Source organism: Desmodus rotundus, chromosome 5 (assembly GCF_022682495.2).
Source record: "Desmodus rotundus isolate HL8 chromosome 5, HLdesRot8A.1, whole genome shotgun sequence".
Classification (NCBI taxonomy): domain Eukaryota; kingdom Metazoa; phylum Chordata; class Mammalia; order Chiroptera; family Phyllostomidae; genus Desmodus; species Desmodus rotundus.
This window is the reverse complement of record NC_071391.1, coordinates 2,937,863-2,962,569: the sequence shown is the minus strand read 5'-3', so window position 1 is coordinate 2,962,569 and position 24,707 is coordinate 2,937,863. Positions and strand designations below refer to the sequence as shown.

Sequence of the window (24,707 nt, the reverse complement as noted above, 5' to 3'; positions counted from 1 at the left end):
CCGAGCCCGCCCCGCCCCCTCCCATTCTCTGCCCGGCTTTGATCTCTGCTGAACAACTGTAACGTCACAGGGACTACAGGGAAGTTTTGTTGGAAGTTGCAAAGTCCTGGAGCCTCCAGAGGGCTGTCGGCGCAGTAGCAGCGAGCAGCAGCGTCCGCGCGCTCCGGCAAGGGGCAGAAGAGCTCGGGGGAGCGCGGGGCGCAGGAGCTACAGACGAGCGCGGACAGAACCCCCGAGCCACCGCCCGCCCCAGGCAGACCAGCAGAGCCCCAGCCATGGCGCACCAGCTCCTGTGCTGCGAGGTGGATACCATCCGCCGGGCATACCCGGATGCCAACCTTCTCAACGACCGGGTGCTGCGGGCTATGCTCAAGGCGGAGGAGACCTGCGCGCCCTCCGTGTCCTACTTCAAGTGTGTGCAAAAGGAGATCCTGCCGTCCATGCGCAAGATCGTGGCCACCTGGATGCTGGAGGTGCGGGGCTTCGGGCGGCTCTTTTAAGACTTTCCTGCAACTTGTTGCCCAAACTCACGTTCCTTTGCCGCTCATCTTCCTTTTTTCCCACCTTCTTTGAAGTTTTCTGGGTTGTTGCTAGGAATCATATTTTCAAAAAATATAGATGTTTGTGGGTATTTTTTGAACCCACAGGAGGGGGTGGGGGCATTAGAAATTCCCTTTCCTGGGGGGAGGGGAGAGGCCAGGAAGGGGTCCCTTTGGGAAAAACCTGTGCCAGACGCACCCCAACTGGTTCGAGGGTGCGGGCTGGGAATTTGGGTGCCCTTTGTGGCCCCCGCCTGCGCCTGAACCCTGCTGCGCCTCCTTTGCCGGCCGCCGAGCCACCAGCTCCAGGGGAAGGGGGCATATATTTGATTTTTAAATTAATATCCATGGACACGTATGCAAGGGCGGCTCGTGCCAGTATTATGCGCCATCTTTGTTCTTTTATTGCAAAGCAAAAGTGTTTATTAATAATTGGGGGCAGGGTGGGGGCGGGGAGCGGCTGGCGAGGCGTTGGGGCCGTGGCGAGGGGCCGCGCGGATGCCGGGAACCGGCGGGAGGGGCGCGTGGACCGAGCGCGGGCATTTTTGGGGGCACCCCACTCGGGAAGGGGGACCCTTTGTTCAAGCAGCGAGTCCCGGGGCGCCCTGCATGGCCAGCCAGGGCCGGGGAGCACACCAGGCTGCAAGGTCGCGTGGCCCCCAAGACACTGGGGGTTGACCCTTATCGGCAGGGGTCTCAGCTTGGGGGACCTGTTTGGAGCGAGCTGGAGGCTCGGGTCACATTTAAGGTTTTCAGTGGGCACCTGGGGTACCCGCAAATATTTTAAAATAATTTTTGAAAGTGCGGCGTGGTGCCCTTGCCGGAGGGAAACGGCGCCCGAACCCAGAGGGCAGGGGGGGGCCCTGAGTTTGAATTCCTAGGGATCTCCCCAGAGCCTGCAACGAGCTCGCGACCCCTGGGTCGGGTAAAGGGCCGCCCGACGGTCATTTTCAGGGTTTTTTTATGTACCTAATTATTTTTTAAATATTTTTAAATATTTTTTGAAAAGATGACGTCTGGGGAAATGCGGCGCGGCGGCCTGGGACGCCACCTTTGTGTCTCGCAGGCGCTGCGAGCGCGGCGCCCAGCCCCGTGGCCCCGCACCCCCTTTGGTGCGACCCTGCTCCAGGCGGGCCCCCAGCACCCACCCGGGCCGGGGTCCCCGGGACCGGCAGCCCGCGCACAGAGCACGCCGCCCGATCATGCCTGCTCCCGCCGGGCCAGCCTCCCGGGGACTTTCCCTTTCAGTTTCGGGGTGGGTGGGTATTGGGGACAGTCGGGGGAGAGGGACCATCACTGAAGGCGTCTGCCGCCCCCTGTCCGATCCTCCTCACGCTCGGAGACTCGCGGGCGGGGGCGCGGGGCGGGGGCCCGACTTCAGCGGTCACGGTCACGGCCCTGGTGCCCCGGCAGGTCTGCGAGGAGCAGAAGTGCGAGGAGGAGGTCTTCCCGCTGGCCATGAACTACCTGGACCGCTTCCTGTCGCTGGAGCCCATGAAGAAGAGCCGCCTGCAGCTGCTGGGGGCCACCTGCATGTTCGTGGCCTCCAAGATGAAGGAGACCATCCCCCTAACCGCGGAGAAGTTGTGCATCTACACTGACAACTCCATCCGGCCCGATGAGCTGCTGGTAACACCACTGCCCATCGACATCCCTCTAGCCAAAGGCCCCCGAGGTGCCGGGGACAGCGGGAGGCCCCACGGCCCGGGCCCCTCCCGGGGAGCCGGCGGGCCCCGGGTCGCCCGAGATCGCGGCCGCCCCACCTCGCTTTTGCTCCGACTCTCAGCGGGTCTGTGCCCCTAGCATGGTCGAAAAGTGGGCGGCGCGCGCCCTCTAGCGGCGTCTGCGCGCGCCACGGCCCAGGCCTTGCGTGCGTTCCAGGCACGGGAGGGCTCTCTTCTCTGCTTGGAAAGATCGGGTCCGCTGGAACGCGCCGCACATTCGCTCTTTTGGTCTGGGATCGCACACTGTCCCCCACTTCCTGGACTCCCAGCGTCACCATCCCTTCTCTCCAGGCCCCGGTCCCACTTGGCCCCCAGGAGCTCCCTGCCCCCCTCTTCATGCTTCTTCGCCCGTTTGTTTCCACAGCAAATGGAGCTGCTGCTGGTGAACAAACTTAAGTGGAACCTGGCAGCCACAACCCCGCACGATTTCATCGAGCACTTCCTCTCCAAGATGCCTGTGGCTGAGGAGAACAGGCAGATCATCCGCAAACATGCGCAGACCTTCGTGGCTCTCTGTGCCACAGGTAGGGCCGCTCGGCTGGCTGGCCTGGCCTGGCCTCCCTCCTGGGCGCCCTGGGTGGAGCTTTCTGCACTCGGCCTCAGTTTCCTCATTTGAACAGACGGTCCCCAGGCCCTTCCTGTTCTCAGAAGCGCTCCTCTGCCCCTGTTCTGTTGGACCTGGTGGAGGGGGTGTTGTCCTCCTGGGGCCGCCTTGGCCTCTGCTCCCCACTCCAGGCAGGGGCCTCTTCATGCTAGAAGGGGTTTACGTTGGCCACCAACCGGCCTCTCCCCACCCCTCTCCAGTCCTTCCCTGTGTCCTCCAGGAGCCTGAGCTTTGGGGCCCCCTCCTGGCCTCTCCCAGCTGGGCCACCTGCCAAGGGCGCCTCCAGGGGTGGGGAGCCCAGGCCTGCACCACGTGCTCTGGGCGGCCAGCTTGGCCCTCTTGCGGGGGCGGACACCAGACTGCCTGAGGCCCTGCTTGGGGCGCCTCAGCTGAGCCTTGGGAGGGGCTCCAGAGCAGCCTGCTGCTGTGGTTGGGGGCAGGAGCTGGCGGAGTGGTGGGTGGGGCTCTCTCTGGCGCCGCCCTTGCCCCAGCCCAGCCCAGCCCAGCTCCTGGCAGCAGCCAGCCTTTCACAACCCAGGGCAGAACCGCCCCCAACACACACACACACACAGCTTGGCCTCCAGCCCCCCGCCCCCCCACCCCCGGCCCCGGTCAGGAGACCTCTGTGACCCTTTTCTTGCCTCCCTGGAGGCCCACACCCGGATCCTGCCCAATTTGCATAGGCCCGCCTCCGCCCCTAGTCAGGCCTTAGCTGTCACATCTGTATGGGGCTTACCCCAGCAACCTGAGGACCACACTTCATCAAACGGGAAGCTGGCCTCCGGTTGGTGTTGGTCACCTCCCCGGGGCAGAGCCCCAGCCTGGCATCGCCAGTGGGCCCTCCTGATGTCCGGGCACTCTGGGGGCTGGCGTTTCCAGGGTAGGCAAGAGTTGGGACAATGCTTGCAGGCCTCTCCAGCCTCCTCCAAGTTCTTCCAAGTGAGGCGTGGAGGGGACAGATGGAGAAGCCAAGGACGCTGTTGGCCCGGATGGGTCTGAGGGGCGGGGCGCTCCAGCTCTGGCCCTTGGGCGGGGGTGGGGAGCCTCGCAGGAGCCATCCCTCTGGCTGGGGCCCCTGCGAGGAGAGAGGCCTCCAGAGACATCCAGCCAGCCTTTTACGGAGCTGAAAGTCGTTTGGAGAAACAGCGGTTTCCTGGAGATCAGACAGCAGTGGTTCTTGCACACCCTCCCCCCTAGATGGCTGGGGCAGCCTGGAGCACCCCCTCACCCAAGACCCCAGGGAAGCGGGGCTGTGGCCCATGAGTGCGTGCAGTGAGGGAGGCAGGCCCGGCGCACACACTGTGCCCTGGCTCTGGTCCAGCTCCCAAGCTGCCCCGGATGCTGCGTGAGCACGGTGCCCAGCAGGCACCCTGACTGTGGGCTCAGATACCTTGGCCCACCCGGAGAGACCCAGCTTTTTGCACACATTTAACTCCGGGAGGGTGGGCTAGAGGGGGGAGCAGCAGCCCCCACCGAACCACTCGGAAGATGCTCAGGGCCCTGGTCCGGATCCGGCCTGTGCAGTTTGGAGATAAGGGGATGCAACCGTGCCCTCGGTACCAAGAGCCCTCTCTCTAGATGAGAGTGAGTAACTGAAGCCCCAACATACGGTCACGTGACATGGGGGCGTAAGCACTCCTCCCATTGAAAGGCTCCAGGAGGTGGGCTCTGCTCGCCCGGAACTCGGAATTCCTGCGCCTGCGCACGTGTCCCCAACCCGGTGCTGGGTGTTGCTTTTCCTGAAAGAGGTGCTTCGGTGGCCGCCGGCACCTTTCTTGTGCTGGGGTGGCCGGTGAAGGTGCCACACTCAGCACTGGCCCCAGGCTGAGGGCCCTCAACTCCCCCATGAATGTGCTGAAATCAGTGGACGCCCCTGGACGCCACTGGTGCCACCTAAGTGTCCTTACTGTGTCTCCCTCCTTTCTGTAGTAGGCCCCGAAGCCCTTCATGAGCTGGCAGGGGGGCCACCGCCCTCACCAGATGGAGGGTCTCCCTACAGTTCCCGGAGGGAGCATGCAGGCACAAATGACGATGGGCCAAAAAGCACCTGATTTAAGGTTCTGGTGGCCGGGGCTGGCGCCCCGCCGGTAAGCCTGTAGGCTGTGGTGGGGACACGTATGCCCCTGCAGCGTGTGCGGCAGGTGCCTAGAGGACTGCTTACAGTCTCCAGCGCTTGGGCCAGTGCAGGGACTTGGAAGACAAGCTCACGGGGTTTGCCAGCTCTCACTTGGGTAGATAAGCTCCGACACACCCAGAAGGCTCACGCTCCAGAGCTGAGCGCAGGGTGTCCCCATTGCTGGGTGAGGGCAAGGCACAAGCTCCCGTGCTGGGTGCATCCGGAGCCCAGGGCCTGCCCTTGTGCCCGGGTGGGAAGCAGAGGCAGGTGCAGGGGCCCCCACACTTGCCTCGTCGGGCACCTCAAGCGGACTCCCAGGCCACAGGGCTCTTGCAGGGTGCCCCCACTCACGGGCCCCTCGCCTCTCCCTCTGCTGCAGACGTGAAGTTCATTTCCAACCCACCCTCCATGGTGGCTGCCGGAAGCGTGGTGGCCGCAGTGCAAGGCCTGCACCTGGGAAGCTCCAGCAGCTTCCTGTCCTATCACCGCCTCACTCGATTCCTCTCCAAAGTGATCAGATGTGACCCGGTAAGTGGCCCTGCCCCACTCCCATGCAGGCAGGTGGAGGGGGCCTGCCTGGTCTCCAGCACCAGACATCCCAGTGCCTGGGGCGCTAATGGTGGGTTCTTTGGCAGGTGTCGGGGTCCTTGAAGATCACAGGATTGGGGTCATACAGGGGATGGGCAGGTGCCTGAGTTTAGGGGCACAGGACCCATCACGGGCCAACAGTGTGCCGGCTTCACCCACCTCTCCTGGGGGCTTCTGGGGAAGAAGAAGCACCTCCTGGAACTGGCAGGCAGGCTGGGAAGGAAGAGGTCCCGAGGCAGGTCCTGCCAGTGACTGTGCCCTGGTGGCATGTGGAGCTGGGCCCTGGCCCTGATGCGGATGCTGTGAGGTCTGGGGCAGTGACCACGGGCGCCGTGAGAGACACCCTTGCTTCTAGCGGCCCTCTGCGAGAGGTGGCTGCCATTAGAGCAAGCCACTCATGTCTTCTTAAAGCCGTTGTCTCGCCCCCGAGGTGGTGCTTTCCTCAAAGGCTTACGGGACTACTAGGGCTTGTGGCATTTTCCAAAGGACACCAGTGTCAGCCCAGGTCTGGCTCGGGATGCCTTCTGGGGGCCCACCCTGGAGCATTTGGGGGGTGCTGTGACCCCGTCGGGGAGGGAAGGTAGGGTGTGAGGCGGACGCCCGCGGCCTGCACGGCCCACACTGGCACATTCTCGCCCACACACGTGCGCGGCTCCAGGGGAGCAGCATGCTCACTAGAAACGCCACAGGCAGAACACTGCCCGCCGTGGGGGGCGACAGCTGGCGGCCCCACCGGAACAGAGGCAGTGGTGAGACACGGTGCCTGCTGGCCGACAGACCAGGGCAGAGAGTGGCTGAGAATGAAATCTGTGAGGCTGGCTGCCCAGTGTGACACACGTTGCTCAGCTGACACAGAAACCCCTCGGCGGCTGGGGTGGGGTCCTGCCCTTCTCCGGGGAGCCAGAGTCAGCTCTTCACGAGACGGGGCTGCAGGTCCAAGTGGGCTGCTGGCGAGAGCGGGGCCGTGGTGGCTGGGGGGAGCCAGCCCCTCACTGTACCCCTCTGCGCTCTGCCCACCACGCAGCCCCCACCCCATCAAGTTGCCAGGGGCAAGTTGACAGCCGCCCCGTTGGCGGGTGGGAGCAGTCCGGCCCAGAGTGGAACTGCGGCACTGGAGTGCCCGGCGCCTGGGCCTCGGTTCCCTCACCTGTCAGACGGGGCCCCTCACACCTACCCTGCCTACCCGTCTGCAGTGGTGAATGTTAAAGGTGGCGGCGGGGAAGCCCACCCACTTTAACATTCTGGCCATGGGGAAACCCTGGGGATCGCTCAGGCTGTGCAGCCTGGCCCACCCCACTTCTTCTGGGCAGCAAACCCGTGGCCTCCTGTGGGGAAGGCTTCATTCTAGAATAGAAGCCTAAGCGTGGCGTCCGGGGAGCTGGGACAGGTAGCCCTGACCCCGGGGCCAGCCTCTACTCAGATCCTGGGAGCCATGAGGTTGCCCGGCTGTGAGCAGCATGTCTGAGCCGCTGGGGCACCTGTCTCTGTGAGACCGGAAGCAGCCCCTGGGCCCCGAGATTCCTTTCCCCCTCAAAAACGCGAGTGGTGGCTGCCAGCAGCAGTCCACTGCGGGTGGGCACCACCAAGGCCCATGCACCATCCAGGCTACAGGCTGAACGGGATAAAGGGTCCCAGTCCCCCTGGGCCACCCAGCATTCACTCTCAGCCACGCACGGCCTAACACTTTGGACGGCCATTCATCACAGAGGCTGGCGTCACCGCGGGGCTGACATGGCAGAGGTTAAATCCAAAAAGCAGGGCGCAGAGGGCCTCCTGGCCCTGGATCAAATGGCTAGATTCACCAAGGACAACAGCAGGGCAGGAGACCAGAGCCCAGGAGAGGAATTCCAGCGAGAGGCCAGGGCCCTGCTGCTGGGGACACCAGGACAGGTGGGGGGAGGTGGGGGAGGTGCAGGGTGATGGACCCATCTGTGCTCCCAGAGGATGGCCAGCAGCCCTGTGGTCTCCGGGCCTGGTCCATCCTGGGTGTGGGGCCGGGGCTCCAGGTCAGCCTCGCTGCGGAAACAGCACCCAGGCCATGGGGTGGGGTGCCTCCTTCTGAGTACCCGCCACCCCGCCCTGCCCGTCTCCCAGGACTGCCTCCGGGCCTGCCAGGAGCAGATCGAAGCCCTACTGGAGGCCAGCCTGCGCCAGGCCCAGCAGCAGAGCCTGGACCCCAAGGCTGCCGAGGAGGAGGAGGAGGAAGAGGAGGTGGACCTGGCCTGCACACCCACCGACGTGCGGGACGTGAACATTTGAGGGTGCCCGCGGTGAGGGGGGGCAGCCCCAGGTGCCGCCCTGACGGGTCACGGCCGGAAAGGGAGGCTTCCTTCTCTTCTGTTGGTTTCTCCCTTTGCTCTTTCTCCCTTCTGTCTCTGACTTAAGTGAAAGAAAAAAAAAAGTACCCCAAAACTGCCTTTACAAAAAAACACAAAAAAAATAGTATTTGCATAACCCTGCGCGGGGGGGCGGGGGGGGGAGGGCTGTGCTTCCCAGGTAGGGGACGCGCACCCACAGCCAGCCGGCTTCCGCGTTGAGGGTGCGAGTTCTGCGCTGTGTGGGGGTGGGCGTTGACACGGGGGGTCCGCGGGGGCGCTTAGATCTGATTCTGTTTAAAGCATAAAAATGTTTTTAAGAGATAGAAGAATTCAACAAGGCATTTTTAAAGTAGAAGAGTGTGTTTAGCTAGAAAAGCGGATTCTTGTGCTTTTCCTAAAGAGCACAGCTTTAAGGCGGTTGTAGGCATCTTGTATCTTGCTTGCTCATGCATGTAGTCACTTTATAAGTCACTTGTGTTTATTTTACTCGTAGGTAGGCGTGTAACCTTCCCCGCATCCATGCTGATGGAACCCGTCGGGGAGCCTAGTGTAGTGGAGCAGCCCGGGGCGCTAACCCTCCTCCTGCCCGGGCACCGACTGCCGGAGCAGGGCGTCGGGCGCTGGTGGGCGGGGCGCGCCTCGAGTGCGCTTTTAGAGAGAAGCCTGCAGTAGTGATGTCATAGTCTTACATTTATCATCCTCCTGGTTTTGTAGCTGCCGGTCTAGGAGACACTGGGTTTCCCGCCACCATGCCAGCCTGCACGCGCCCGGGCGAGCCCACGGCTTTCTCGTCCCTGCTCCATGTCCAGAAACGTTCCACGTACAGCACTTTCGGGCCGGTAGTTTGAGGGAGGGTCTCTTGTTCACGTCGTGTGTGGAGGGGGGGGCAGTTTCTTCACAGAATGGTTTGGGGCGCTCACGCGCTGGCGGGCAGGCGGGAGCGTGGGGCTGGTGCATGTGCCCGCGGTGGGCGCAGGGGGTGCTTGGAAGGTGAGGGTCCAGTCCAGGAGAAAGTGTGCATTCCCACATTGCCAGGGTGACAGTCTTTTTCTCTGTAGAGAAGTTGAAGGTTAGGAATCCTTTGGTGCCAACCGGTGTTTGAAAGTAGGGGCCTTAAAGGTTTACCTAGAGAACGCGTAGCTTAAGGGTTAGGGAAGGTTTTGAACACTAAAATATATAATTTATAGTGGAGGCTAAAAAGAATATTTATTACAGAGGATGTTCGTAAGGCCAGTATGGTTTTATAAGGTGATGCAATCTCCCCTTGATTTAAACTCACTCACGCCGGCTGCCTTTCACGGGGCGGGGTTTTAGTAGTGTTTAGAACAGGTAGGTCCTTCCGTAGGAGGCAGGGAAATCCCCAGGAAAAAGCACAAAGGCAGTGATTCGGCCTGGCTGGTGTTGCCCAAAGTGACCCAGTCTGAGGCGTGAAGAGTTCCCAGAGAATGAGGGTGCTCGAATCAGGCTGTGTCCCAGCGCATCCTTATCCCCTGCTCCCTCCTTTAAAAAAATGTTAGCGACAGTAGGCAGTTTGCAAGTCTTGGCTATGTACCCTTGATCTTCACTTGAGTAGGGCGTGTTGGCGGGAGGCGGCGAGATGGCGAGGTGGGCGCTGGGAGAGGATGTGAGGGAGGGAGAGGGGCAGGGCGGCGGGTGGGGACCACGAGGGGCAAGCTGCGGCTCCATTTCCTATTTTTCTCATTCATTCGCTGCTACCGATGACTTCCCAGCCCAGTCCGGAAACAGACTCACAACGCTTCTCTGTATCTCTCACGTTGTTTTGCTGCTATTGGAGGATCAGTTTTTTTGTTTTACAATGTCATATACTGCCATGTAGTTCTAATTTTCTCATAGAAAAAACTGTATTACGGATGCCTTTTTTTTGGTAGGTTTTTTTTTATGTGATCAGTTTTGACTTAATGTGATTACTGCTCTATTCCAAAAAGGTTGCTGTCCCACGATACCTCATGCTTCACTCAGCCATGGGTGGGCCGGCGGCCAGGCTCTGTCTGGCCCACGGCCTCCTGCTTCGGCAAACAGACGTACGGACGAGATCCCCGATGGGCCTGGTGGGGATGGGCTCCGGCCACGGGCGGGCGGCCGCCCGGTGTCTCTGAGGACCAGCCCGTGTCCGCACCCTCTCCTTGCGCCTGTTAGGCTGGACTCTCCATCTGACCTGGCATTGACCATCCTGGTAGTTTTTACAGCCGTATTGTTCTTTGCGTATAGCTATGAAAGTTGCATTATTATTATTATTATTATTATTATTGTAACAAGTATGTCTTAACGTGCCACTGTGGTGCTGTGCCCTGGGACCTGGTCACCGGCTTCTGGAGCCGCGGGGCTGCAGGTGTGTGGGATTTGTCGTGCACCCCGTTCCGTCTGTTCTGTTCACGGCTGGAGGTGCTCCTTGAAAGAGGCTGCAGACCCCCTGAAGCCCGCCCACGGTGCTGTGCGCCCCGATCACCTAGCACGCTGCCAAACCAAAAGGATGTGCACCCTTGGCGGCCCTGCCCAGCGGGGTGGCTGGTGTGCTCAGGGCCCCGCCCTGCCTGCAGGGCCCCTGCTTCCGCTTACCTCAACCACTCTGGCTGCAGCCTCTGTGTCCGAACCAAACTGGGTCCTGGAGGGCCGGTCTGTCCCAGTGGGGGGCGAATGCCTTGTGCTCAGTAGCCGGGGGCAGGCGGCGGCGCAGCCTGTCCCGTGGCCAGCGAGTCTGGGAGGGTCTGTGGCGGTGGGCACTTGGGTCTGTGTGTGTCCTGGGTTGCACGCCATGGCATTTCCCAGCGCGGACATGTAACCAGCACGTTTCCAGCCGAAAACAAGACAAACGTGAAAAGTCTAGAAATAAAATTGGTAAAGCCCTGGTGTGGTCCCTGCCTGCTTCCTGGGGTGGGCAGGGAGCTGGGGGCGTGGGGCCTGGGCTGGGGGTACTGTCCTGTGCACTGTGGGATGTTCAGCTGCATCCTTCACCTCTTCCCACCAGAGGACAGAGCATCTCCAGTTGTGACATTGCCAGATGTCCCTGATGGCCCAGGAGTGGGATGCTCTCGGTGCAGGGCGGGTGCACTCAGGCCCCAAGAAGACTTTGGGGAAGTGAGTGCCTGTGGCTGTAACCACCCAAGAGCAGCTTCTGGTCCGGTGACTGGTGGTCAGGACCATCTTCCAGCCCACATCTCACCAGTTCGCCCTCCTGGGCTATTTGCAGAGAGGAAAACAAAGTCAGCCCCCAGTAGCCTCCTGGTGCAAACGGCTGCAGTTGCTCGTGGTGAATCGTGGTCCCGAGGCCCCGAGCACATGGAGAGCACAGTGCATGTCCAGGCTGCACTCTGGTGGGCATTCACGCGTGATCCGGGAGGCCTGGCGGACACCTATGAACCCACCTGTGGGTTCCAACCAGGTGGGGAGCACACTGGGCAGGTGTCACCAGGCCTTGGTCCAGCATCCCAGAGCCGGGCAGTCCCCCTTCGTCCTTGCCCCCGGGGCTGTCAGAATTCAGAGAGTGCTCAGGAGCCACTCCAGCCCGGGTTACCTGTCAAGGACATCACTGCTTGTCAATTCACTGCAGCCTCCGTGAAGCACCGGCTGTGGGCCTGCCCTGCCCCGGAGGCCACTCCTCCCCTGGGGGCTCCCCGTGGGAACCCCCAAGGCTGCTGCTGCCACAGGCACCGGGGCTTCTGGGGGAGGCGCGGTGTGGAGGGGCTGGAACGGCTGCCCAATTCATGCTGGGGGCAGGGTGGTGGCCATGAGGCTAGGCTGCCCCAGGAGCCTGCAGGGTGCTCCCAAAGGGTCCCACGTGGCAGGACGCTGAGGGGCGGTCGGATCTAGAGAAGGCGCCCCGAAGGAAGGCCAAGCCCAGGGCCACACCATCATGGTGGCCCAGCCCCAGGGAGAGCGGGGTGTGGGGCCAGACCAGACATGTACGGTGAGGGGGCTGAGCTGGGGCTCTGGTGCGGCTGAGGAGCAGTCCTGGGGGCGGGGCAACAACCTGGGCTCTAGCAGGAATCCAGAGGAAGGGAGAGCTCTGGGCACAGGGTGGACACGTGGAGGCCGGGGCAGCCAGCGCTTGGTGGCGCTTGATGTTTTCCAGATGGGAGATGTGTGCAGGCTGCGGGGCAGACAGTGGAAGGGAGAGGCCTGCATGGGACACGCCCTTGTCCCAGGACGGGGTGAGGCGGGGCAGGTGGGGGGTGGACCCAATGAGCCACAGACCCAATCACACACAGAGGACTGGGCCCTCGAGGAGGGTCCCCAGTCCCCCAGCACCCTTCTCCTGGGTAGCCCCCGGCGGGGGGGCCTCTAGAAGGCCCTTCCTCTCTGTGACTCCTCAGGCCCTGGGCTTTCAAGCCTCCCGCAGCCCCTCCAGCACCGCAAACCCGCACGAAGGCCGTGCAGGCCTCGTGCCTAAGGCAGAGGTAGACACTGGCCTCCTGGGCGTCTGAGACACAGCCACGTAGCCCTCACCTGGGCCCACCGGCCTCCCAACCCAGCTCCCTGCCTCAGATGGCCCCATTACCCTCTGCCAAACCCTCCTGGGGCTTCAGGCTCCATCCAAGGTCCTGGGACCTGGCCCGTGTTACCCCCTAACCTCCCACCTCAGCCCTTCTCTCTCCCCACCCCCAGCTCCCCTGGTCCCCTAAGCCGGAAGTACCCCCCTAAGCCGGAAGGACTGCAGAGCACAGCAAATGGCCTCCTGCCTTTTCTGCTGTCCCTTCAGGCTCACACCAGGTCCCCTGCAGGCCCTCCCCACCCTCAGGCCTCCCTCCCCCAGCACCAGCACTGAGGCACCGCCACCCAAGCCGTGAGCCCTCAGCACAGGCATCTTGCTGGCACTCCCTGCCCCACCTCCAGCCTGGCAAAGCAGTGGGCCCTGGGAAGTGGGAGCTGCTTTGTGAGCTACAGAGACAGGGGCTGCCCTGCTGGACCCAGTGGGTAGGGGACAGACTCTGTCTGGTGAGAAGGTGGGGACCGAGGGCTCCCCGGGGGGCCCAGGCAGACCCAGAAAGGCCCAGGACCCAGCTAAGGCGCGCTAAGGACAGACAGCTCCATGCCGAGACCACGGAGGGGAGGGGTGGGCGCCCCAGGCCTCTGGGGGCCCCAGCTGCACTGCCAGCCTCCCCACACCCCTTGGAGCCCATCCCACCAGAGCCTCCAGGAAGCCTGGAAGCCTGCACTTGGTGGGGGCGGTGGTCACACCACGAGGCCGATCCCAGCAGCGCCAGGCGCTGGGCGGCCCCTAAGCACACAAGGCTCTGTCATCCCAGGAATGTCTTTGATCAGAGTTTATGGAGGGGAGGCAAGAGCGGGGCCTCTAATCCGTTCCCACAGCCCCAGCGCAGCAGCCGGCCCTGAGCCACACCAGGGCCCAGCAGACAATAGCCAGCCACATCTGGGGGTGCGGTCCCCACCACTCACAAGGAGGATGGGGAAGAGAACCCCATGGCCCTCCACTGGTGGCTTCAGTCGGCCTTGAGCCTCTCAAAGACGGCAGTGTGCACAAATCTTGACTTTCAGCTCAGGCAGTTGGGACAGGCCTCCCCACCGCAGGCTCCGAGAGCAGAACGGTTGGCCCCAAGTGGCCCCTACCTTGGACCCCAGGCCAGCCTGCCAAGTCCTTGGCTCCACCACAGGAGGGGGGCACAGCTGACACTCCCTGAGCACAGACTGGGCCCCATGCAAGTGTTGAACCTGGAGCTTCTCCCTAAATCTTGCAACAGGCCTCCTAGGGTAGGGGACAGGCAGGGACCTCACAGGTGAGTGGGCCATCCAGAGTCCACGTTCCCAGAGGGGCAATTCCTCTCACCCTCTGGGTCAAGGGTCAGCAGGCCGACTTTCCCACAGGGGCGGACAGGCTTTGCTGGCCACACCAGCTCTGCCGAGAGCAAAGGTGCTGCAAAGGACGGCAAGAGCACCAGCACAGCTGTGGCCAGCTGAGCCCTTGTCAATTGGGCAAAAGGCCAGGTGTGGGCTGAGGGTGGTGGGCTCACCCTCTGGGAGCGGGCCCGGGGGCCGGTCCCTGTCCCGGGAGCCTGCCCTCCTGCCGTTGGGCCGGGCTGCCTCTCAGGGAAAAACGGGCACCACCCTCCATGTGGGCTTGGAGACAAGCACCGAGCCCCTGCCTGGCTCCTCACCCCACGGCCAGTGTGCACTGGGCCCGGGCAGCTGGGGGACCAGCAGCAAGGAAGGGTCTACCCATGTCCGAGGCTCTGAGTCAGCGGCCTCGGTGCAGAGCCAGCAGAGACCCCAAAACCCCAGAAGGCAGGCCGAGGGGCTGCTGTGCCAGAAGCGACAGCGTCTTCCTGGGGCCCGCCTGCCGCCCAGAGGGGCTGGGACCGGGGCGCGGAGGAAGTCCCAGCCTCACACCTCCACGTGGCCATCTTTCCTCTGCGTGTGCGTGTTCATGGGGCGCTCTCCTCTCTGCACGTGTCCCCCCTCACCGGCAGTCCCACTGGATGAAGGGCCCGCCTCACCCTCCAACATACAGCACATCTGCTGCCTGGATTCCTTCTGCAAAGGCCCTGTTTCCAAATGAGGCCCCTTCTCACGGGTTCAGGGGCTGGGGCTTCCGCATTTCCAGCCCACAGTGGGAGGGCAGGGTTTAAGGAGGACCTGCTCTTTGGGGCGCCCACCCACTGGAAACATATGTTTCAAACCCGTGAGGAAAGGGTGCCAGCAGCTCACCCGAAATCTGCAGCTCAGTGAACGCAGACAGGGACTCAGGTTCCCCAGCGCATCACGTTCCTGCATGGGCGGAAGGAGGATCACCTTCAGGCATCACCCCGGACGGAACTGCCAGCCCCTGCGCCCAGGGCCCAGCTGACGTGGTAACGGGCGCCAGGGAGACGCAGCCACCTCGCCGGGGCCGTGGGCACCCTGGGGACAGGCCAGCAAGGGCCTCCTCCTGTCTGCCGAGGAGTTTAATCTGCCACAAAGGAAGAGCTACGGAGACATTCGTGAACAAGGAGCCACTCCCCTGCTTCGGGAAGCCGTCCGCACAGCCCAGGCTGAACTAGTCCCACAGGCGCGGACAGGCCCTGGAGCCTCTGGGGCCTGGGCCCTCAACCGCAGGACCCTCATGCCCAGGGACGGTTGCACAGTCGTCCCTTTTCTCTGGCCCATCACACTGGCTCGGTGACGCAGTCTCCTGCGCCACAGGCCGGTTCCTCATGGCAACGCGAAGGACTCGGGTGACCGTGGAGACAAGGCCGTCCTCGGCTGTTGACACTAGTTTCTCACCTAACTCACACTGGTGTCCTCAGGGAGGGACCTATTGAGACCATGTGACAGCTCACAAAGCCAGCAGTGCCAAGGCCGCCTCTTTCAGGAAGCCATCCCTGCCCTCCTTCCCCAGGCAGAGCTGAATGCCCCCACACGAGCTCCAGACTCCCTGGTGGCCCCGTGTGCAGCTTGGTGAGCGGCTGACAGTGGTTGCCACCTCTCCTGCGCAGGCGACCAGCACGGTCCTTTTCCGTAAGCCCACCCACTGTCTTGGCCTCAGGCCACCTGGACGCAACCCTGGTTAACCGGCGGGCCTGGCCGGCCGCATGTGATCAAGGAAAAGCAGGGCTCCCTTCCGGCAGAGGTGATTTCAGCAAACTGCTCGAGCCCGGCTATACTCAGGCAGGCCTGTGGGCGGCCGCTCGCTGTGACTGCTGGCATGTCACTCAACTGGGCGCTGTGCCTCCATGTGGGAAGTAGGGGCACAGCCACCTCACAGGGGTACTGGACAATTCAGGGGCGGGGGATGGTCAGGTGGCCACCCAGGGAGACTCTGACCCCTCCCTCAAATCTCCCCTTTCTCACCACCGGGTGGGGGGAAATGGGGTGGGGTCGGGGACGTGAAACACAGAGAAAGGAACGGTGGCTGCTCCCCGGGGGCAGGCGCTTCCCATCACCGCCAGGGTGCCCTAGCGTGCGGCTGCACGGGGCAGACTGACCCGCTCGCTCCCCACGACTACCACTGCAGAAAAACTGCACGGAGTGGCTTCCGCTTCCAAGTGGAACGGCTTTCTCCTCTCCCCAGCCCCATGTTCACAGTCTGTGCAGGAAGCAAGACGGGGACGGGGGCTGCGATGGGCAGACCGTCCCCAGGCTCCCTGACCCCCAGCCCCTCAGAACGTGGCTGCATGTGGAGACGGGGTCTACAAAGGGAGAGTCAAGGTAAAAGCAGGCCCACCTGTACGGGTGGGCTCTAATCCCATTGGACTGGTCCTTAAAAAGGGATCGGACCTAGGCGCGCACAGACGGGCGGCCGTGTAGGGACACGGAGGGGATGGCCGTCCACACACCCAGGAGAGAGGCCTCAGGGAGAACCGGCCCTGCGGGTGCCTAGGCCTCGGACTCCCGCCTCCAGGACGGGGATTGTGAGGGACTGTCGCTGTGGTGTTTGTGACGGCTGCCTGAGTGGACTAATAAAATAACACAAACTTCCACAAAACTCCCACAAAATATGCTGGGAGTTTGCAACAGGCAGGCAGAAGCAGGCCAGAGCCCTGGGACAGCTAGGAACCCACAGAAAGGGGCGACACCCAACCCAAAGAGCTCCCGAGTTCCAGTCCCTCTGTCCAGTGACTCCGGACAGCACGCAGGAGAGGTGGGAGGGCAGGACGGGGTGGGCGAGCAGGACACCTTGCTGCCAAGGACGGGAGCCCACCCGAACGGCCCGGAGACCTAGGCCGCCATGGCTCGCCATGCCTGGTCCGCCAGGCGTCCTCGGCTCCACCACACCCAGGGGTGGCTACATCCGGGGCTGGGTAGCAAGTTGCCTTAGTCACTCCAGGTGTCACATCCCCAAGGGACAACTTCCGAAAGAGACACCCTCTCTCAGAAGCCCCCAGAAGACTTCCTGTACCACCTCACTGGCCAGAGAAGCAGGCAAGCGCACCCCCGGCCTGGGACGGGAAGGTGGCTCTGCCTGTGCAGGAATTGGGGTGCGTCGGGGGCGGCCAAGGGCTCCTGGAAACTAGGCCCAGTTCTCTAAGAGGGAGCTAGGTGGGCAGAGGTCAAGTCCAGTGTCTGGGGACCCTGAAGATCTACGGGGCAGCCCTGTGCCTGGCGGTGGGGAATGGAAGAGCAAGTGAATGCCCTCACTCACGCGACACCTGCTCTGGGAAAGGCTGAGGCTGGGGGTAGGCTGCAGGGAGAGCATGTGGGCAGGAGGGATCAGTGCCCACCACACACGGGCGGCTGCCCCGGGTCGGGTCAGCGGGAACTGGCCCCTGCCTGGGTGTCGTGGGGCCATTCTTTCCCAGCAGCGGCTTGTGCGTGTGCTGGCAAGACTCGTGCACAGGAAGCTGCCCGCCCTCCTCGGTCCGTAGCCCAGGGAGGAAGGCGGGGGCTGGACGTCACGTTATGAATGGTCCCCGACTGAGTTTTGCTTTAAAACACGCTATTTATTGCTCCTGCAGTTATAAAAGTAGTAATGCGTTATAAAATCAGGTAACAGAAGACATACGAGCCCACCGAGGAAAGCGCAGACCCCCGACCCCAGCCCCAGGACAGCCCTGGCGGTCCGAGTCCCAGGACCGGCGGGGCGGGCAGGCCTGTGGGCTACGGGTGAGGACGCGCCCCGAGTGCAGCAGGACCGAGCCCTGTCCTCCATCTCAGCAGCCAGCAGGCGCAGAGTGAGGGACGGAAATGCCAGTGCGGCCCGCAGGGCCTCCCTGCCGGGGTCTCCGGGACTGCGCAGCTGCGGCCTGCGTCCAGGAGCTCGGCTCACCCAGCCGGTGCGGGCGACTGTGGAAAGGAGCTGACTCACCGCCCCCTTTATTCACCTCACTCCCTGCCGTGGGCACCACTCCCTGCAACGACAGGAGAGGAGGGCCAGGGCCCGGGGGACCCGGGAAGGGTTGGGGGCTGGGCACGTGTGAAGCCCAGAGAAACTCCGAGAACCGCTCAGCTCAGAGAGGACAGGCCCGGGCAACCAGCTGCTGCTCTGCCCGGGGCCTCGCCCTGCGCGCTGACACTGGGACCCGACAGGGAGACGGTGGCAGCCCCACGGGTAGTCTTCAGCTGGGCACCCCCTCGGCCACTTTCAGTGCGGCACAGCCCCGGCCCCACGCGGGGCGAGGAGCACAGCTGGGCCGCCGGGGCTGCTGGCCACCCCTCCCGGCCAGTGCCCTCGGGCCTCAGACCCGCCTGTGAAGTGGGAACGCCCCTCCCCGTGGGCTGTGGAAGGCAGTGAGTACAGCAGGGGAGACGTGCCACAGAGCGCTCGTGCACTCAAGGGCCAGGAGGTGTCGCCGCCCTCGCCGCCACTCCTGCCCACTTACAGCGTGGCAAGCCCTCGCTCTGACTGTCAGACAGTCGTCCCTCTGAGTGCAGGGTCCAGGCTCGGGGGGTCCAACCCGGGCTGGCCCCAGGCTGGAGGCAGCCAGGCCTGCCCCGCTGGACCGGTGGCCACACCCAGACTGCGGGGCGGAGGGCGCAGCAGGGCACAGGCCCGTGCGGCAGGCGGGCGAGGCTGGCGGCCCGGGAGGGGGCCCTTTCCCTGGCCACAGTGGGACCCTCCCCACAGAACAAGGGACGCCCCATCACTGTTCTCCTTTAATTGCAGTTTTAAACACTCCACGCACGGGCATCTGGTCCTTCGTGTGGCGTCTTTGCCCAGCTGTCACCTCAGAACGAAAGTCCAGAGCGCTCCCCACTAATCTTAAAGTCCGGCTGGACATTTAGTAATGAACAGAGCTGGGAACAAACAGAAGAAAGACGGTCTTTATGACCCTGTGGATTTCGGCTCGCAAATGAGAACACCAGCATCTCTAGCTGTGGCTTCATCTGCGTCGTCGCACCCCTCACGGAAGCCCCGCCCCTCTCTGCAGGGCCACCGCAGGTGCCGCGGCCACTCCCCGGCCCGTGCTGTGCCCACGCCTCGCACCACTCCACCCACGGGAAACACAGTGGACAAACCTGCTTAAACTTCCCTCTAATTCTGTCTAAGTCTTCGTGCAGTCTGGCGTAAGCAGGGTCAGCGTAAGGGAACTTCTCAATCATTCGGATCAACGACTCTAAGACCTTCATCTTTTTGCTGTAAGGCACACAAACACAAGGCGTTTAGTCCTCTGCACACAGCAGGCTCGGCTCACGTAACGACAATGGTGGCCACTCCCTTAAAAGCAAGGGCCGCGCATGTGGGGCGGGCATGACCCGCTCACAGCTGGTGGAACAAAATGAGGCTGCCCGAGCCTCAGCCCAGGCCAAGCGTCGGTCCACGGGAGGCCTCTCCGGGCCGCTCACAGGCCGCGAAGCATCTCCAAGGCTATCACAAGGCTGCGGGCTGCCCAGTGCTCCTGAGCGGTGGCGTGACAGCAGGAGTCTCTCGGCTCCGACTCAAGCGCAGGGCAGCGGCAGACCCTCAGCTTCCCGCCACCGTTCCTCAGTCGCACTGGCCTGTCCATGCCGCCGCTGGCCCACTCTCACTCCAAGACAGGCTCCCGGCCGTGCCTCCTAGGCCCCCAGGCACTGCCCGCTCTGCTGGGCCGGTTGCAGCTGCCGCGTGTGGGACCCAGGGCCACACGCCTCCGCCGCCAGCAGGCCTGGCGCTGGGGAGACACACGGAGAATTCCCAGAGCGCGCCTGCCCTCGTCCTACATGGATCGGAGTGGAGGGCCAAGCTCGGCTTTGACTGCCACCCAGTGGTGCCGCAGGCTGCCAGCCACCACTCCAGCCAGACCACCGGCCACCCTGCACTCGGCTGAGTCCGCAGAGGAAAGCGCCCCCAAAACGCAGGAACCAGGTCGATTTCCAGCTACTCCTGCAAACGGAGGCCCAGTGACCCGGACAAGCCTGAGAGCGAAACTCAAGCTACTTCAAACAAGACAAGGAGTCTCATGGACGGGTCTGCCACATTTCTGCCCTGGCACCCACTGTCCCCGCACCCCTCCCAGGCTAAGCAAGGCCACTGCGCATCAGGAGGACGAGGAGCACCCTGGGCCTCGGTTCCACAAGCAGCGGGGCAGGACGGCCAGACCCCGGGGCCTTTTACTGCAGGGCGCATTTCCAACTCAGAACGAGACGGACGCGGCAGGGTCACGGGGCTTCTGCGGGCACACCCAGAAAGAACAGCCTGAGACAGCCGGCGGGCGCTCAGGGCTTCTGGGCACGGGCACGCGTTAGACCCGCCAGTGCACTGTCTCCTGACCAGACCAAGGCAGCCACGTCCAACAGCTGGTGAAATGAGGTCTGCACTCCCCAGCCCCGGTCACCTCCTCAGCCGAGACACCTGCACCCGTTTATCAGGCACTCCGGGTACAGCCGCAGGCACAGATACCACCAATCTCAACATCACTGTGTGGAGCGGGGGCCCAGAGGCCACCCACCACTCTGGCGCTGCGGGAAAGGCTGGGCACACAGGACCTCCTGAGGAAAACACCGGGGCTCGCCAGCCACTGGGCAGGTGCCCAGGCCTTTGTACTTCCGGTGGCCCCTCCAACCACAGGGGCGCATTCAAAGAACCCCAGCAGGTGCCTGAAACTGCGGCTGGTGTGGAATCCCACGCACACTGTTTTCTGCGATCTACACTCACACACCTTTCCACTGAGAGGGGCCCTTGGCGGCTTCTCTTGCGCGTGCCCGAGCCGCCAGCATTGGGGCCGTTACTCAGTAAAATGAGGGGGAGTGAACACAAGCCCTGAGACACCAGACGGTCGCTCTGGTCTGAGACGGCTACGCAGTGGCGAAGGGCAGGGAGCGTCCACAGTGTGCATCCGCTGGACACAGGCACGACCCATGCACAACTTAAAACGCATGCATTGTTTACTTCTGGAATTTAACCATCTAACATTTTCGGACTCCGACTGCCTGAAACTGTGGCTAAGGGGGAGCTACCTTGCTATTTCCTGTTTATCTCACAAACGCTCAAGTCTGGCCTGCTCGCGTTCTCCAGGTTACAGATGAGAAGCCCTACACAGCAACTGCCCAAGGCCCGAGCAGCTAGGGCACCAGGACCCCTGGCCCACGCACAGAGGAAGGAAGAAGGCCCCAACATTACCTGTCCTTCTCAGTCGCGCAGCCGTGCAGGAGGCATCTCCAGGCGAAAGCAAAGCCCTGGTAGCACCCGATCTGTGAAGCAACAAAACATTCAAGAGTGAAACTAAGAAGCAACCACCTATACTCGATCCACTCATCACGCTCTCTACACGGGGGGTGGCGCAGGACAGCGGGGCTTCTCATGCTGCTGCTCCGCGAGTCCGTGCTGAGCATCACAGCAGGACAGGAAGCCCAGGCATCAGCAGGGTGGCCCTGGGGTTACCAGCGCACCCGTAGGGCACGGAGGAAGGGGCAGCACACCGCATCAGATGATGGATGTGTCAGTCAGTGTCGCCTCTGCCCACCCACTCCAGTGTCGTGCGGACACTGCAACGGCCCCACAGGCGGATCCACAGGCGAGAACGCCCACTGGGCGATCCCGCTGCCCCGACACCGTCCAAGCCATGACCGCCCAGCTCAGCGGCTCTGGGCCCTGCTCCCTGACCTTCAGAATCGGGCGAGAGTCCACGTCTGCCGACTCAAGCCCACCTCTTGTGTGGTGACTTGTTCTGCAGTGACAGACACTGAACGGCCACGGCTGCCCAGGCAGTGCACGCAGGGCCAGCTATCCATGAGTGAGGGCCAGCGTAGGACGGAAGAGGGGAAACTACGGAATGTCACCCTCCATGACAACGGAGTATCTTCACATGACACAGAGCACCCACCCTTCGGGTGAGGACCCAGCTGGCTAAAGACAGAGGCAGCACCATGGCGCGCCGGCGGACGGGGTGACCGAGGACTGTGTTCTCATTCCCCAGCCGCACGCACAGTGCACCACCACGGCCAGCAGTGTGCGCTGAGACCATTCCTCCACCGACGCTCTGCCTGGGCTGCTGCCACTGCGAGAGGCCTAAGTGCTGGCTCAACCGCAATCTTCCTTTGGCCACCGAAGGAAGTTACAGACTGTGCCTGGAAAGGACTCCCCTCGAGACGGGGCTCCCACTCACCTCAGATCCAATTTTAGCTCCATACAACGTGCCGTGCTGTCTTCCTTCGATTATGCCCAAACTACTGCCTTCTTCGTAGCCTTCCTGATATCCTTCCCCGCGGAACCTGCGCCGGAGAAGAAGCAAGCTTAATCAAGTAAGCAGGACAAAGAGGATTCTTCCGGGAAAAACTTTTCTCTCCCGTTACCCAGACCCAGCAAAACAAGGCACAGAATCGTAGAAAAACTACAGAATTTTTATTTTTTTATTTTACTTTGCTGTTATTGATTTTAGAAAGAGAGAAAGGTGGGGGGAGAGAGGGACACTGATTTGTTGTCCTTTTCATCCATGGATCCACTGCTTGCTTCCTGTACGTGCCCTGACCAGGGATCGAACCCACAATCTTGGTGTAGCGGGAGGACGCTCTAACCAACGGAGCTCCCCGGCCGGGGCACAAAGGACGTTATTTAAGTCAGAAAATGTAGCTTCCAATCCCTGCTGCAGCCCTAAGTCTGTTCTCCAGCCAGTCGCTCTGCCTCCTGAAGCCCAACACACCTCTAGTGCAGACGAGCGTGGGCTCACTGGCGATTCCCAAACCTCGTGGGACCCCAGAACCGTGCGGGAAGTGTCACAGATACACACTCAAGAGCCTTACCCTGATGCACAGTAGGTCTGGGGTGCGACCCAGGTTTCTACTGAACCCTCGAGGTGTCTCTAGTCTGCAGCCCAAGTCCTGGGAGTCTGTAAGAGACACTACTCAGCCCATTGCTCCAAAGAACTCTCAACGTACACACAGAGCTTCCCATCACGTCCGAACAGACTAGCAGAGCAAAGTGCCATCGGGTCACCGCAACGGGTACAGTGACTGTGGTGTGTGCAGTATAGTGAAGGCTCTGACTTGAGGGCTCCAGAGTAGAAACGGCACCATCTTAACCCACAGACACCACAGGAGAAAGGACTTGGCTGGAGCCCCTAGTAAGGCAGACTCTATAGGTCCTGCCTATTGGTTGTGTGACCCTGGACAGTGACCCTGCCTCATCTGCGCGGCGGGGTGAATAATAGGAGCTACTATAACAGATAAAGGGGAGGCAACACTCCAGTCCGTGTCGGATTCACAATAAGCTCTAAACAAGTGTCAGCGACTGGCTGACATCTCTTGCTGTCTTAGAGAGGCACAAAGCAATTCACAGCCCGCTGGTCACCGCCCCAGGCGCGCCCCAGGGGCTCGGGAGGGAAAGAGGTGACATCTGACACATTTATCAGCACGTCCATGAATGCTGCCGTATGTCCCACCACGGAGGAACAAGAAAAAGGGGCAGTGCCCAGATGGCAAAGGTCTGTCCCAGCCAAGGACGCAGCGTCTCTGGAGGAAGGCAGTCATCAGCCCGAGCAGATGCTGGGGGCAGCCCCGGAGGGCGGAGGCGGGTCTGCGGGAGCAGCTGGGCACGTGGCGCCCGCCCCAGCAGCCAGGGGGTGAAAAAAGATCAGTAGCGTCTCAGCCCCACACAAGTCCGCCGCCCTCAGGGCCACAGAGCACTCCCCCAAGACCCATGCGGGACCCCAGGCCCGAGCGGCCACCGCAGCCCAACAGTTGAGAGCGGACCTGACGGGGCGAGGACCCACCTGTCATCCGCCATCACGATGGCATCAAACAGGTCCTCACTCCCGGCCATGGCGGCAGCCCGGTCCGACCCTGCCCGCGAGCTGCGCCAGCGGGCGCTGCGGTCACCACCGCGCTGCGACCACCGCCGCGCGAGGCCCAGGCACAGACTCACCGCTTCTGAGGAAGCGAAGCACACTTCCGGGGATGGCTGCGCGGAGCAGTCTGGGTAAGGACGGCACGCGGCAGGGTCCATAACACAGGCGCGGAGCCGGGACGTGTGCGCTGGGCGGGGCGGGGCTGTGCGGGCACGAAGCCCCGCCCCCGCAGCTTCTCCTCCCGCCCCCGCAGCCCCCTCTCTCCCGCCCCCGCAGTGGGCCTGCAGGTCCCAGCTGAGAGCGTCCACGTGGCCACAAAGGTGGGCGTGTGGCCCGTGTTTTCGGGTTACGAAGCCCAGCGGGTGGAACCCAAGTGCCTTAAGGGGCTCGGAAAGAACCAGGGAAGAAACTGGGATAGCGAGGGTCGGGACCAGCAGGCTCTGCCCCAGGCATTGAGATGAAAACTTCCAGCAAGGGCAATTCCCGCGTGGCGACAGGACCCTGTCCCACGTGCTCTCTGACCCCGACCCACAGCCAGAGGATGCTTTCCAGCGCGACGTTGGACTGCAAACCCCAGACTAAAATGCCACCAAGTCCACGTTGCCAGTAACCCGGGGTCCGCGGGCCTTGGTTCAAGAGACGCAAGGCCGTCCTAACCCTGTCTGGGAACGGCAGTGATAAGTGTTGGCGTCGCTCTTGAAATGTTAAGTTATTTGAAAACTGGAAATAGAAGTTTTTGTGTTCTTTTCCCTCCCTTGGCTGTTGTTTTTCAAGCAAAAGCAGAGTAATTCATAATTCATGTAGAGTCCAGAATTCAACTGCCCTGGAGGGTTTGTGAGGAAGAGCAGCCGGCGCCCCCATTCCCGCTGGAGGTATCATCCATCCCCCCTTTTTATTTTTTATTTATTTATTTTTAATTTACTGTTGTTCAAGTACAGTTCTCTGCCTTTTCCCTCCGCCCCAGCCTAACCTCCAGCCCTCCCCACCTCCCTCCCGTATCCACACCCTCCACCCCGTTATTGTCCATGTGTCCTTTATAATTGTTCCTACAAACCCTTCACCCTTTCCCCTGAAATCCCCCCCAAACAAACAAGCAAAATGCAACCATCCCCCCTTTTTAAAACACCATTAACTAGTTTCACTTCAACCAACCGCCCTTCCCGTGAGA

At 62.2% G+C, this 24,707-nt stretch overlaps 2 protein-coding genes across 2 annotated transcripts; one reads left to right on the top strand and one right to left on the bottom strand.

The window, feature by feature from the left end:
- The first annotated feature begins 62 nt into the window (after positions 1 to 62).
- Positions 63 to 10,754, top strand: CCND1 (cyclin D1). Its single transcript, XM_024574361.3, has 5 exons — positions 63 to 473; positions 1,953 to 2,168; positions 2,628 to 2,787; positions 5,363 to 5,511; positions 7,666 to 10,754. The coding sequence occupies exons 1-5, from the start codon at positions 276 to 278 to the stop codon at positions 7,828 to 7,830; spliced, it is 888 nt and encodes a 295-aa protein (XP_024430129.2). The 5' UTR covers positions 63 to 275; the 3' UTR covers positions 7,831 to 10,754.
- Positions 10,755 to 16,692: 5,938 nt separating this feature from the next.
- Positions 16,693 to 23,610, bottom strand: LTO1 (LTO1 maturation factor of ABCE1). Its single transcript, XM_024574461.4, has 5 exons — positions 23,465 to 23,610; positions 21,863 to 21,968; positions 20,878 to 20,948; positions 18,798 to 18,915; positions 16,693 to 18,575 (listed from the first exon to the last, which is right to left on the bottom strand). The coding sequence occupies exons 1-5, from the start codon at positions 23,512 to 23,514 to the stop codon at positions 18,507 to 18,509; spliced, it is 414 nt and encodes a 137-aa protein (XP_024430229.2). The 5' UTR covers positions 23,515 to 23,610; the 3' UTR covers positions 16,693 to 18,506.
- Between the last annotated feature and the right edge of the window lie 1,097 nt (positions 23,611 to 24,707).

What these genes read in the sequence shown, in the direction of transcription:
- CCND1 (XM_024574361.3), top strand. Translation starts at nt 276, where the DNA reads ATGGCGCACCAGCTCCTGTGCTGCGAGGTGGATACCATCCGCCGGGCA. An exon ending in TCCGGCCCGATGAGCTGCTG is followed by an intron (nt 2,169 to 2,627) that starts GTAACACCACTG and finishes TTGTTTCCACAG; the next exon opens with CAAATGGAGCTGCTGCTGGT. An exon ending in AAGTGATCAGATGTGACCCG is followed by an intron (nt 5,512 to 7,665) that starts GTAAGTGGCCCT and finishes CCCGTCTCCCAG; the next exon opens with GACTGCCTCCGGGCCTGCCA.
- LTO1 (XM_024574461.4), bottom strand. Translation starts at nt 23,514, where the DNA reads ATGGCCGGGAGTGAGGACCTGTTTGATGCCATCGTGATGGCGGATGAC. An exon ending in ATCGTGATGGCGGATGACAG is followed by an intron (nt 21,969 to 23,464) that starts GTGGGTCCTCGC and finishes TCTCCGGCGCAG; the next exon opens with GTTCCGCGGGGAAGGATATC. An exon ending in TTAGAGGGAAGTTTAAGCAG is followed by an intron (nt 18,576 to 18,797) that starts GTTTGTCCACTG and finishes GTTTGTTCCCAG; the next exon opens with CTCTGTTCATTACTAAATGT.